At 40.3% G+C, this 14,816-nt stretch overlaps 1 protein-coding gene across 5 annotated transcripts; it reads right to left on the reverse strand.

Moving 5' to 3' along the window:
• Positions 1-7,800: 7,800 nt before the first annotated feature.
• On the reverse strand, positions 7,801-12,566 carry il21r.2 (interleukin 21 receptor, tandem duplicate 2). Of its 5 annotated transcripts, none has more exons than XR_008963817.1 (10): positions 12,509-12,566; positions 12,160-12,245; positions 11,934-12,063; positions 11,679-11,845; positions 11,400-11,551; positions 10,808-10,976; positions 10,588-10,693; positions 10,424-10,508; positions 9,479-10,257; positions 7,801-8,597 (listed from the first exon to the last, which is right to left on the reverse strand). XR_008963817.1 is itself a non-coding variant. In XM_057345608.1 (10 exons), the coding sequence occupies exons 2-9, from the start codon at positions 12,224-12,226 to the stop codon at positions 9,751-9,753; spliced, it is 1,383 nt and encodes a 460-aa protein (XP_057201591.1). In that variant the 5' UTR covers positions 12,227-12,245; positions 12,509-12,566; the 3' UTR covers positions 7,801-8,597; positions 9,716-9,750. The 5 variants fall into 5 exon arrangements, 4 of the variants coding, with proteins under 4 accessions (XP_057201591.1, XP_057201590.1, XP_057201593.1 ...); XM_057345608.1 differs by having other exon boundaries at positions 9,716-10,257; XM_057345607.1 differs by having other exon boundaries at positions 7,801-9,594; positions 9,716-10,257.
• Positions 12,567-14,816: the final 2,250 nt, after the last annotated feature.

The raw sequence follows: 14,816 nt of genomic DNA on the forward strand, positions 1-14,816 counted from the left end.
TGTCATGCTAGACAGCCATGTGCGCACTCCCTACCACGCCATGCCGTCCGCCATTTTTTCCCATTTCAAGCGGAACTTACGTAGGACGCACTTTGAGGTAACGTCACCCCATTAGACAAGGGCTGAGTCCAACCCACTACATACACCCCCACCAAAGCTTTCACCGTCCCGGTGAATACTCATTTACTCCTCCTACTGCCATGATCTAAAATGTAATAAGGTGAGAACTCACCGTAGCATCACTAGAACCCGAACCCTGAGGAAGTCGAAAAGGGTTAGAGTGAAGCCCAGCTGTAGAGCGAGTTGTACGTCTCGCTGGGGCAACAATCAAATCATCTCCATCTCCTTGGTTATCAACTGGAACTGGCACATCATTATCTACATGTGTTACCAAACGTGTCTCTAATGAAGATGGATTTTGACTCCCACTCTCCCTGACATCAACTCTATGACGCCTCAACACCATTTCTAATTGCTCCAGATGCTGTTGGAAAGAAGTCGAAAAAACAACTATGTCATCAAGATATAAAAGCAACGCATGAAACCTCTGGTCACCAAATAAATATCCTTTCCATGAGGCGTTGAAATGTACTTGGTGCATTGCACAACTCAAAGGGCATTCTGGTAAACTGGAACAGCCCAAAAGTTGTGGAAAATGCCATCTTCTCCTGATCTCGTCTGGCTACTGGAACCTGGTTATAACCACTAGCTAGATCTAAAGTGCTAAATAACCTAGCTCCTCCCAAAGCATCTAAGGATTCCTCGATCCGCGGAAGAGGAAAGGCATCTTTCCGAGTTCTTGAATTCAATACTCGATAATCTACTAGGGCTGGGTAAAAAATATTGATTCTTTGATTTAAATCGATCTTCAATTTAATGAAACAATATCGATTCGGGAAATCCTGAATCGATTCTTAATGCGTGTGCTTTAGTTCAAGGATATCTGTATTTTGCCTATCTTCCTGAAGATGTCGCAATCACTCATGCTGATACATTTAAAACAAAACATATTCAAATAAAAAGTGGGAGAGGGGGACGGATCATGGCGGAAGCTCACGGAAGAACCCCAGCACAATGAACCCCAGCGCCGGCTAAATTAAAGTCTGATGTGTGGAAGCACTTTATGTTTAAAGGCAATGAGGACAAAGGTGAGGTCGACAAAACAACTGTCGTTTGAAAGTTGTGCCCGCAAGAGCTACGATTTTGCAACAAACCTACGAAACCACCTGTCGAGGTGTCACCCTGAAGCGATATCTGGTTCATGCGATTCTGCACAGCAACGGCTAGACGTTGCTCTTGCCTGCAAATTACAGTCAGATTCACCTCACTCTAAGTAAATAACTGACGCTACAGTAATGCTGATTTGCAAGGATTTACGCTCATACCCGATAGTTGAGAACGAGGGCTTTCACAATCTTATCAATTTTGATAGTTTTGGAGCCGAGATACGCAATGGTGACACGCAAGGAGAGTTTCAGTTACCAGCATATATACTTAAATGTGGATTCCATGCCTGCAAAACTAGCATTTTAATCTAAGTACTGATAACTAATCGATATTGAATCGAATCGAATCGAAATTGAATCGAATCGAACCGAAACCACACAAATAAGAATATTCGAAACCACAATTATTTCTGTGCTTTCCTGCTTAAATTAGGCCTAACATTAAAGGAGCCATGAATTAAAACCACAATTGTAACCCGAGATTTTGTTGTATAAGAGGAAATCGTATTCAAGCAAACATCCTGTAAGTGTCAGAACTGAAAACGCCCTTGTAACTGAAATTACAACCGTTATGGACACCAGGCTCAGTGAATATGTCATATTATAATATGACAATTGGTATATGCCAATTGATGATGCTCTAAGCTATGAGTGAAACGAACCAACCCCCTTGTCTCTACGATGTTCTGATGAAGAGATATAGGTTTTGCTAGGCTAACCTGTTTGTTTGCTATGGCTTAACATCTGCCATTTGATGATACTCTAAGCTATGAGTGAAACGAACCAACCCCCGTGTCTCTACGATGTTCTGATGCAGAGATATAGGTGTTGCTAAATAGTGGCTAGGCAAACCTGTTTGGTTGCTATGGGCGTGGCTTGGCATCTGCAATTGATAATACTCTAAGCTATGAGTGAAAAAAACCAACCCCCGTGTCTCTATGATGTTCTGATGCAGAGATATAGGTGTAGCTAAATGGTTGCTAGGCTAACCTGTTTGGTTGCTATGGGCGTGGCTTGGCATCTGCACTTGATAATACTCTAAGCTATGAGTGAAACAAACCAACCCCGTGTCTCTATGATGTTCTGATGCAGAGATATAGGTTTTGCTAGGCTAACCTGTTTGGTTGCTATGGGCATGGCTTAACATCTGCCATTTGATGATACTCTAAGCTATGAGTGAAACGAACCAACCCCCGTGTCTCTACGATGTTCTGATGCAGAGATATAGGTATTGCTAAATGGTTGCTAGGCAAACCTGTTTGGTTGCTATGGGCGTGGCTTGGCAACTGCAATTGATAATACTCTAACCTATGAGTGAAACGAACCAACACCCGTGTCTCTATGATGTTCTGATGCAGCAATATACATATTGCTAATCGGTTGATAGGCTAACATGTTTGGTTGCTATGGTCGTGGCTTGGCCATCTGCACTTGATAATACTCTAAGCTATGAGTGAAAAAACCAACTCCCGTGTCTCTACGATGTTCTTATGCAGAGATATAGGTTTTGCTAAACGGTTGCTAGGCTAACCTGTTTGGTTGCTATGCTAACCTGTTTGGTTGCTATGGGGGTGGTTTAGCATCTGCCAATTGATAATGCTCCAAGCCACAAGTAAAACGAACCAACCCCCATGTCTTTATGATGTTCTGATGCAGAGATATAGGTTTTGCTAAACGGTTGCTAGGCTAACCTGTTTGGTTGCTATGGGCGTGGCTTGGTATATTCCAAGGTTTTTATTTAGTACAGTTGCTAAACTAACAAATAAACAGACTTCACCTGACCTGGGCATTCCGCCGCACCTTGGTAGCAATGATTTCATGAATTTTTTTACAGAGAAAATCGAAAACATACGAGACAAAATAGTAAAAACTCAACCTCCAAGTCTGTCCTATAAATTAGTACCAACCATCGCCCCAAAAGAAAGGCTACAGTGTTTTTCACCTATAAAACAGGAAGATTTAATTAAACTTATTGCAACATCTAAACCTACAACTTGCTTATTAGATCCCATACCAACTAAATTATTAAAAGAGTTATTACCGGTTGCAATTGAGCCCATTTATAACATTATCAACTCGTCAATTAATCTAGGCCATGTCCCAGGAGCCTTTAAACTGGCCGTCATTAAGCCTCTTATCAAGAAACCAAATTTAGACCCCAATGAACTAGGAAACTACAGACCGATTTCAAATCTCCCTTTCCTGTCTAAAATACTAGATAAAGTAGTGTCCACTCAGTTGTGCTCTTTCTTACAAAATAATGACATACACGAAAAATTCCAGTCAGGCTTTAGACCGCATCATAGTACTGAAACTGCGCTCGTTAAAATTACAAACGACCTGCTTATAGCATCAGATAAAGGTAACATCTCACTCCTAGTCCTGCTTGACCTTAGTTCTGCGTTTGATACTGTAGACCATAAAATACTTCTAGATCGCTTACACAATTATACCGGTATTCAGGGACAGGCACTACAATGGTTCAGATCTTACTTATCGGACAGACATCAATTTGTCCATTTAAATGGGGACTCATCAAATCTAACGCAAGTAAATTATAGATTACCTCAGGGATCGGTTTTAGGACCCTTGCTATTCTCCATATGCATGCTGCCCCTTGGAAACATTATTAGAAAACATGGAATTAGCTTCCACTGTTATGCAGATGATACTCAGCTATATATCTCATCAAGACCAGATGATTCCTTCCAACTATCCAAATTGGCAGAGTGCATCGACGATATAAAGCATTGGATGACTTGTAATTTCCTTCTTTTAAATTCTAATAAAACAGAAATATTACTTATCGGACCAAAGACACGTGAGCAGAATATTTCGGATTATGACCTGCAAATTGAAGGCTGCACTGTTACTCCAACAAATACAGTTAAAGACCTTGGCGTTATATTAGACAGCAACCTGTCATTTAAAAATCACATCTCAAATGTCACAAAAACAGCCTTCTTCCACCTTAGAAATGTTGCCAAATTGCGAAATATTTTATGTGTGGCTGATGCAGAGAAGCTCATTCATGCATTTGTGACCTCAAGACTTGATTACTGTAATGCACTGCTTAGTGGTTGTCCTGCATCATCAATAAACAAACTACAGTTAGTTCAGAATGCAGCTGCCAGAGTTCTAACCAGGTCCAGAAAATACGATCACATAACCCCAATGTTATCAACCCTTCACTGGTTACCCATTAAGTATCGTATTGACTTTAAAGTTCTTTTAATTACTTATAAAGCCTTAAACGGTTTAGCCCCTACCTACATAACAGAGCTTCTACCACACTACAACCCATCACGCTCTCTAAGATCTCAAAACTCCAGACTTTTGATAACACCTAGAATAACTAAATCCACCAAAGGGGGTAGAGCTTTCTCATACGTAGCACCTAAACTCTGGAATAGCCTCCCCGATACTATTCGAGGGTCAGACACACTCTCCCAATTTAAATCTAGATTAAAGACACATCTTTTCAGCCAAGCATTCACTAATACATAGCTAATGAACAGCAGCTACGCTAATTATTCTCTTTCTGTTTCTGCCCTCGCCTCGGGATGCCCATCCCGAGGTAGGGAGAGATTCCGCCAGGCCCAGATGAACGTCATATGCCCATCCACAACTAGAGATTACGCCAGCTACATCGGAAAATCCCGTGCCATCCTCCTGCGAGAGCCTGCGGACTGACTGACCATCCAGCTCCATCCAAGGCAATTCCATCACCACCCAAGAAAAAGGCGACCATCTGGCCGGCCCAGCTCAGACAATTCCATCCCCAACCGAGAGCAAAGACGGACTACCTGTCACATAAATGCTAAATTTACAATACTTGGTATTTAATGCTAAACTTACATCACACGACAGCAGTTTGAAGTTATGGCTGCACTCAGTGACTTTGATTGGAGGTAGCTGGGTGGGTGTTGTAGGGAGTGGGGGGGCTTGTTGGTTGTGGTTCGGGGCGTTTCATTTGTTGGGACTGTGTGGGTCTGGTCTGGTTGGTCTTGTTTTGTGGTCGATGTCGGACAACAGAGGAATAAAGTTAATTATGCCATTACTACTTTTCCCTGGTTGTTCCTCTGTTGTCTGTTGTTGATCGCGGAATGGGACCGGGTTGGACCTGCACGGTTTCGGCGGGTGGGGCTTCCTGGGTCGCGGCTCGTGGGCTCTCCCTGTTCTTCGTGGACGTTGCTCGGTGGCTTTGGTCGGGGTCACTGAGTGCAGCTATGACACGTCAGAGGAGATCTGGCCCTCCCGGCTGAGCCTGGTTTCTCCCGAGGTTTTTTTTTTCTCCATTATTCATCATTGGAGTTTGGGTTCCTCGCCACAGCAGAGCAGTGCAGTGTTGGCTTGCTCACCGGGAGACTGCATTTATTTATTCATTTATTTATTAGATATTATTTATTATAATGATCTTGCTTGGTCTATAAACACCATGCACTGTGCTGTGTTTTACCTTTCTGTGTTTTTCTTATTTCCTCCTGTAAAGCTGCTTTGGAACAATGCACATTGTGAAAAGTGCTATATAAATAAAATTGAATTGAATTGAATTGAATTGATGATGCTCTAAGCTATGAGTGAAACGAACCAACTCCCGTGTCTCTATGATGTTCTGTTGCAGAAATATAAGTTTTGCTAAATGGTTGCTAGGCTAACCTGTTTGGTTGCTATGGGCGTGGCTTAGCATCTGCCATTTGATGATACTCTAAGCCAGGGGTGTCCAAAGCCAGTCCTGGAGGGCCGGTGTCCTGCAAAGTTTAGCTTCAACATTAATCAAACACACCTGAACAGCTAATCAAGGTCTCACAAAGCAGACTAGAAACTTCCAAACAGGTGTGTTGAGCCAAGTTGGAGCTAAACTCTGCAGGACAGTGGCCCTCCAGGACCGACATTGGACACCCCTGCTCTAAGCTATGAGTGAAACTAACCAACCCCGTGTCTCTACGATGTTCTGATGCAGAGATATAGGTATTGCTAAACGGTTGCTAGGCTAACCTGTTTGGTTGCTATGGGCGTGGCTTAGCAGAAGCCAATTGATTCTGCTTCAAGTACCAAGTGAAACAAACCAACCCCCATGTCTCTACGATGTTCTGATGCAGAGTTATAGGTCTTGTTAAATGGTTGCTAAATTAACATGTTTTGTTGCTATTGGCGTGGCTTCGTAGCTTAATGAAGTTTCAGGGATACTGATTGGTTGCCTGAGTCAAGTGAGCCCACCCCCTTGTCTTTACGACACTGAATTGCAAAGATATCCATCTGGACTTTTTGTAATGGGAGTCTATGGGAGTGGTTGCTAGGTTGCTGTAAATGGTTGCTATGGGTGTGGCTTAATAGCTTCATGATGATCCTGTTACACTGATTGGTTGCCTGAGTCAAATGAGCCCATCCCCTTGTCTCTACGATACTGTGTTGCAAAGATATCCATATGGACTTTTTATAATGGGAGTCTATGGGAGCGGTTGCTAGGTTGCTGTAAATGGTTGCTATGGGCGTGGCTTCGTAGCTTAAGGAAGTTCCTGGGATACTGATTGGTTGCCTGAGTAAAATGAGCCTACCCCCTTGCCTCTAAGTGGTTGTACTGCGAAGTTATTCAACATGGGACAGTTATGACGCCTTATATGGGCATGTTTCCTGTCCCATTATAAGTCAATGGGGAATTTTGGGGGGCTCTTACGCCCCAGGGGTGCAACTTACACCCCATTGTGAGGTACGTTCTTACAGAGCCTGCCAGCTTCTTCAAACGTGGTAACTCGCATTGAGTTATGAGCCGTCAAAGTTTGTCGCAATGTTAAGTCTATGGGAAATTAGGTGGATTTGAGAGTCCGGTTTTCGAAAACCAGAACCCGGATCAGTTAGAAAAGATATAGCAACTCAAGTCAGACCAGTTTGAAGGTTTGTGGAAAGTTTGGTGGATGTAGCTTGAAAGCTCTAGGAGGAGTAGCAGTCAGAAATTTGGGGGATCAGAAGCAGGGCCGGATTATCCAATGGGCATTATGGGCACAGGCCCAGGGGCCCATGCGCGCTTGGGGCCCAGGCAAGGGTAAGAAAATTTCACATAACAGCGTTTACGCCAAATTCATTTGTGTGCGCACATTGAGGTGCACACACAAAACATTGTTTCTGAATTAGAAAATCTGTCTTTTGATTTAGTCACTTTTACGAGCCATCTAGCGGCTTTTGTTCAGAAGAAGCACATAGCGACAAATCTAATGACTTCTTGGATAAAACTTAGCTTTCATTCAGTGCGAAAATGTCGCCAGTGCTGCCCCACGAGCGCGAGGTCTCTCTTTCCCGGCGCAGGGATCCCTTCTCTCGGCGTCACTCTGTACAGTGAGTGGCAGGAAGAAGCACCACCGTACGACAGGTGACTCGTGAATAAAATGAGTACAAAACAGCGTTTCCAACAACCTGTCACTGTTATCGACTGTTTGGATATATAAACATGAACAAATTTCATCCGTAAATATGCACATGGTTACCATGAGGCTGTGTGAAAGATCATATAACATTAGCCGAAATCACCGCTTTTTATTGTGAGTTGGATGATGTCGCGTCATGAACGGACAACAGAAACTGAAAACACAGTATGTCAATGAGAACGGATTTATTGTTGTAAACATGAGTTGATATACCCTCGCGGGCTGTCTTAAATCTTAAAAGGTAAGCGTTTTTTACATTTATTTGGTGGTGCTTCCTTGCCAATTATGAATTATTTTATATTGATATAATGTTGATCAGTAACTGCCCTACTTTACCAATATTAAGCCTTCATTATTAGATAATCCACAGTGCTTTTACATACATTGCAAAATGTTGACATACGCACACTGATGTCGTAATATATAGGCTAAAGAATTATACTTATAATACTTGTTAATGCCGTTTACTGTAACACATTACATCTTAAATAAGAACGTGAGTCGCAAGGTGCTTGTTATACAAATAAAGTTTAACAAATAGACAAATTACTCTTGAAGTACAATCATTGACAAAGACTGCCCATTTATTCTTAGAAAAATAAAGAAGAAAATATTTGAAAATTGCACTTAAGAATATTCTTAAAAACCTTCTGTAATTTATCTTAAGAAAGTTCTTATATTTTCTCTTAAGAACAGGTTTGCATGTCCTGCATGTTTGTGTGTGAATTATGGAAGAATCTGATAGAACTGATTCGGTAGAGGTGTGGTAGTGTGTGCTGCTTGCATATGCCAGTGAGTTACAGTATGCTGGGAAATGTCTTAATATTGTTGTTGCTGGTCCAGAAAAGCATTGTTGCAATCATGAGGTGTAAATCCTGTATGATGGAGGATGTGTACAGGTGTTGATATAGTCCTTCAGGTTGTGATCATAGTTTGTAACGTGTCAATCCTGTAAAAGATAGAGGTGTTTATACGCATGGTAGGCTAATTAAAAACTTTATTGTGTGCATGTGTATGTGGGGGGGTCCATAAAACACTTGTGCCCAGGGGCCTCTGAATTCTTAATCCGGGCCTGATCAGAAGAATAATAATAAGCTTAGATACAAGATCAGTATGTTGACTCTGTCAAGCCAACATAATAAACAAGCCCAGTTCAGGACACCTTCAATCTAAGATGCAATTAAACATGATTGGAACACAAGATGCACACAATATTTAACATGGCTGAAGCATGACGCATGGTTTAAATAAGCCTAGTTTATGAAAATCGTATTTAAATTACTTCACGAACTTTTGAAGGTTAAAGGTCTTTGCACATACAGTCCGAAATTTTCGTATGCGTTTTTTCGTATTTGGCGCTTGTTTGTACGGAGTCTGGATTGTGAAAACGCATCTCAAAATGCTTGCTACGGATGCGAAAAACGCAGAAAATCGAACCCCGTCCGATTCTTTTCATGACGGACGAAAATATCGCAGGCAGTGTGTAAATGTGATTGACAAAACGTGAGGTCGTATTTATTTTTTAACCTGCGGAAATCTTGGACGCAAATTTCGGACTCAATGTGCAATGACTTTAAGACCCCCCAAAACACACCAAGAGCTCCAATCCGCCATTTTTTGGTGGTAAAATATGAATAATATAATTTAGATTAAAAGAAGACTGCATCTTTACCCAAAATGATCACCATGTATCAGCAGTTCATAATAGTTTCATGTTAAGTGCACCAAAAATGTGCAAATTCTATTTTGGTGAAGGACACTGCATACTATTTACAACTGACAGCAAAGAGTGTAACAGAAATTTGAATATTTGAATATTATTTATCCTACCTAGGCCATGTCCACCCAGCAGTTCCTCTACTGTCCATCAAGGAGCAGATGGCCACAGTTTGAAAAGTATTGCACTGCTAGGTGCTTTTTTATATACAACCAACATTTCTCCACTTCTTGGGATATACAAATCCCACGAGAAAAAATAAACAACACTCTGTCAATAACATTTGTAGGAAAAACAATTAAAGCAGTGCACGGATGTACAGCTTATGTACAGATGTCTATCGTCCATACCATTTAAACGGAAATATCCTCTACTGAGTATGAGCTTAATCATTGGACAGGTCTCCATTCAGCTCTACATCTCTGGTGAAGGTGGGGACAGGGCCTGTGGGAGTGTCCGTGAGAGTGCAGTAATCCTGCTTGAAGCACACAGATGTGGGAGTAATAATGACTGGTGCTTCAGACGGCTCACCATTCCCAAGGCTCTCAAGACTCTTGAGACTAGAAGCTTTCAAGGAGAGTTCATCTTCGGTGAAGCATGCTGTGTTTAGGCTCTGCATGAGGTTGTCCACTTCATCAGGCAATGCTTCACAGAACAAAGAAAAATCCTCACACGGGATACTTGTCTCGCTGCACGTATCGAACGTTTGGCATGGGGCCCAGAGCTCAGTTGAGGGACCCACATAAGGTGTATGGCATTGCTCCGGGGGATACACGTTTGACTTCCCTGCCTGATCCTGCAACATTGTTATGACCTCTGCGATCTTGTCAATTGTTGAACATTCTTCTGGAACATGAACATCTTGCAAAGGACTTTTTGCCAAAACCCATCCCTTAGGGAAAACAACAGGTTATATTTTGAATCCAAATAATACTGATAAGAAGACTAGGGCCTTGTTTTTGTTTTTTTAACCGGACAATAAATATGTCAAAAAATACTATATTGCTATATTGTATAAAATGCTATATTTTTGTTATTTTCTTTCATTATTATCTTACCTGAAAATTGCCTTGGTAATGTGTGTACAAGGGCTGAAAGTATGTTGCTGGTGTTGGCACCCACACAATTTCTTTTATCTTCATTCTATAAATAAAAAAATATGTTTGTGGGTTTATTCAAGTTCTCTTCCATATATCAACCCCCATCAATAAAAAACATTTACCTTGCAGCAGGAACAGATAAAAGCAGAATAATAAGCCCGAGCATCACAAATGTTCCAACAGCAATCATGCCGTTGATTTGTCTTATCGTTGACTGGTTGGGTTTATCTTGAAAAATACAGAAACAGAATCAAATAAGCAGCGATTCAATCTTACAAAGACTTCTGAGACAGATATTAGAACTCATCGAATCTACTGTATATACTACACTATATTATTTACCTCTATGTTTTGTCGTCCATTTAGTCGCAACGCTCCATTCACTCCATTTTCCATTATACGTATTACTTTCCATTATCCTAGTCCGTACCATAGCAGTGTACTTAGACTCAGGTTCAAAACGTGTTTCATCAATCTCAATTGTTTTATTATCTGGGTGAACACTGGTCTGCTTGAAAAAATAACATTAAAATGAAGTCATTCAGAGAAGACAAGTCAATAAAAAAAACAGACAGATGGTGATAAATGTGTTTCTTTGATGTGGCTGTGACAGAGGAAGTTCTCTTAGAAAGTGAAAGTGACCTATTAGTCAGATATGGTGACCCATACCCATCCAGAGAGTACTGTAGTGAACACACGCACAGCAAGTGGTGAACACACGTACACCCGGAGCAGTGGGCAGCTATCACTGCAGCGCCCAGGGAGCAAGTAGGGGTAAGGTGCCTTGCTCAAGGGCACATCAGTCGTTACCTGCCGGCCCTGGGAATCGAACCGGCAACCTTCTGGTCACGAGTCCGACTCTCTAACCATTAGGCCACGACGAAAGAATGAGTTTGTTCTTTAAATGACATTTACACCTCCAGAAAAATCTTACATTGCCATGATGCCCATCCTTGTAGTACAGGAAGTTATATATAAACAGAAGAGCTTTTTGGTATGTGTGATTTTCATATCCATTTTCCCAACTGAAATGATGGATTCCATTTATATACTGTAATGTCAGATTATATGGGGCATTTGGTTTAACTAAGAGAAGAGAGAGACGTTATAAAAGTTCATGTAGATGACATGCGACAAATAAAATGGTTCTGTAAAACATATTGGTAAAAGCAGACATATTGCAAATATGCACCTGTTCTAAAAATGTACTTACTACTTTTAGCTGGAATGAAAGAAGAATCCAACAAATATGAATCATTCTGGCTATTTTCCGAATGGTAAAGTTTAACAGTAAAATTTTCCCAATCCGTGAATGTATCTCCTCTATCTAAAACACAGCGGTAAACTTCATGTTCTATCTGAAGTGGGCATGTAAATATCCTGTTGAAAAGAAACACATTTAGCATTCAGTCTTTGCATCATTGCACTGCATGAAAGCCGCTGTGAATTACTGAATCAGTGTGTTTACTGGTTTTCATCGTTCAGCAAATTCAGCCAGTATGATATGTTTTTATTTCCGGAGGATGTGACTGGTAGTTGGATAGAGCAGGTGATTGTATGCCAGTAATCTGTATCACAGGTATGCTGAATTGTGAAAGCTGAAATACAAAACCAGATAAACGGTTATCTTTGGAAATGCAAGTGTAAAATAGATGTATTGTATTAATTGTGCGGAATCAACAAATATCACTTACCATGTGAATCGGCTTTAGATTGCAGTGAGAACGTCCAGAAAATCCAAAGAATTCCAGTGCGGATCATTGTTCTGGTTCTGTACAGCCTGATACAACAGTCTCTCAATAGTCTCTCAGGTTCTCTTAGTGACTATACATTAACACAACTAAGCCTGAAACTGACTAACTATCATGGTAACAATTAATGACAAGATCTTTTATTAAATCTAAAACTTAACAGGATATCTCTAGATTAAGAATATATTTGTATCTTTTATCTGAATCTTCTAATCTTCTTTTTTAGATAAATGAATGAGTTTAAACCTTAAAGTTTGATTTACACCAGATAGACAGTCTTGTGCCAACTTACCAAGCTTATTCTGAAGTGTTAGAGAAATATGACATTATCTTGAAAGGTGACGTCTGAGTCAGTGATGAGCATTACACAGAAACCAAGCCGGCTTTATATACACGGCAGTTCCTGTTTACGTAGGAGATCTTAACCTCGAAGTTATCTAAAATCTCTGATCAGTTAAGGTGGCATCACACAGTTCTTAGGTTCACCAACATCACATATGAAATAGCATAACTTTTCAAAAATATTAACACTAATGCAGCAAAAAGCGATGAAAGGTTCACGTATAACTACAGCAATATGTCAAAGCTGTTCACGTCATGAAAATCAACATGAAATTTGACAGTTAACTTCATTTTGTACTTTTTTATGATACCAACAGAACAATCAAACATAAGTTAAGTTTTAAACCAGAAATTATACTTTTCATTAACCATTCCATCAAAGGTTTATTCTTTGAATGGCGTCAGTGACAGACTGTTAAAAGTTTCACACACTCAGTGTGTTCCATTGGTGGTTTCATACGTCACTAAATCAGGTGTGTGAACTTTTTTCTCATAAGATTCAGTTTCAGAGGTTGGATTTCAATGTACATGTATACATTTATATTATTGACAAAATCAAGTAAAGTGAAAACCTGAATAAGATGAGTTTACTTAGAAACCATTTGCCTTAAAAAAGTGAGGGATAATAAAGTGAAAATTCTGTCATCATTTATGTACAGTCTTGTCATTTCAAACCTGTACGAATTCCTTCTGCAGAACACAAAAAATACATATTTTGAAGAATGTTATTTTAACCACAAGTGAACAACAGCGGTACTCATTGACTTGTATTGGTTTTGGTCCATACACTAGAAGTGAAGGGGTACCAGCATTGTTCAGTTACTAACATTCTTCAGAATATCTACTTTTGTGTTCTGCAGAAGAAAGAAAGTCATACAGGTTTGAAATGAGGGTGAGTAAATGATGACAGAATTTTTATTTTTGGGCAATTATCCCTTAAAGTAATGTGTATTGACAACTTGAGTGAAAAAATGTCCAGCTCACGCAAACATACAGTGGCAAGAAAAAGTATGTGAACCTTTTGGAATTTCATGGTTTTCTGAATAAATTTGTCATAAAATGTGATCTGATCTTCATCTAAGTCAAGGGTATTGACAAATAAAATGTGTCTAAAATAATAACACAACATTTTTTTGATCTTTCATGTCTTTATTGAGAACAACCAAAAAAACCTCGTAGTGCTTGTGGAAAAAGTATGTGAACCCTTGAGTTAATGACCTCACAAAAGCTAATTGAAGTCAGGTTTTAGCACACCTGGAGTCTCGTTAAGATAATAAGTTTGGAGGTGTGGACTACAGCTACTTTGACTGATAAAAACCCCTCAAACTTTTGGAGTTTGCTCTGCACAGGAAGAATGGCGCTTATGTGAGCCATGCATCGCCAAAAAGAGCGGTCAGGGGATCTACGATCAAGAATTGTTGATTTACATACAGCTGGCAAGGGTTACAAAGTTATTTCAAAGACTTTAGAAATTCACCAGTCTACAGTTAGGCAAACAATCTACAAATGGAGACACTTTGGGACTGTTGCTACCAAGAAGTGGGCGCCCAGTCAAAATGACACCAAGAGCACAACGAAGACTCATCAATGAGGTAAAGAAACAACCCAGAATGACAGCCAAAGATTTGAAGGCATCATTGGAACTTGCTAACATCTCTGTTCAAGAGTCTACAATACGTAAAACACTGAACAAGCAGGGTATCCATGGCAGGACACCACGAAGGAAGCCACTGCTTACTAAAAAGAACATTTCTGCACGCCTGAAGTTTGCAAAAGAGCACATTGACACTCCACAGCGGTATTGGCAAAATGTTTTGTGGACTGAGGAAGCGAAGATTGAACTATTTGGAAAAACACACCGCACTACATCTGGGGCCTGTTTCAATAAGGAGGTTCAACCAACACCGAGTTAAAATGTGAACTCTGAGTTGATTTACTCAGAGAATCGCAACTCTGAGTTTTCGGTTTCAGAACAGGTGATTTCAATTAGTTCAATCCACTCTGAGTAAGTTCACTCTAGGTTACGCGCGTGCACCATTGATTTAAAAAGCCATCATCAATTGAGCGAAGATAGCACGATTCACCATGGCAACAGCACCAAAAAAAGCAACATGGCGGCAGAAAGCACATGAGAGTGAGGCACACTTTCCGCTCGATTTACTGATGTCCTGAAAATGACTTAAGTTTAAATGAATAAATTGATACCAATAAACAAATAAATTAATCATTAAATGAATGAAACAACAGAAATAATAAAA

This window comes from Triplophysa rosa, linkage group LG11 (genome assembly GCF_024868665.1).
Source record: "Triplophysa rosa linkage group LG11, Trosa_1v2, whole genome shotgun sequence".
In the NCBI taxonomy this organism is placed as follows: Eukaryota; Metazoa; Chordata; class Actinopteri; order Cypriniformes; family Nemacheilidae; genus Triplophysa; species Triplophysa rosa.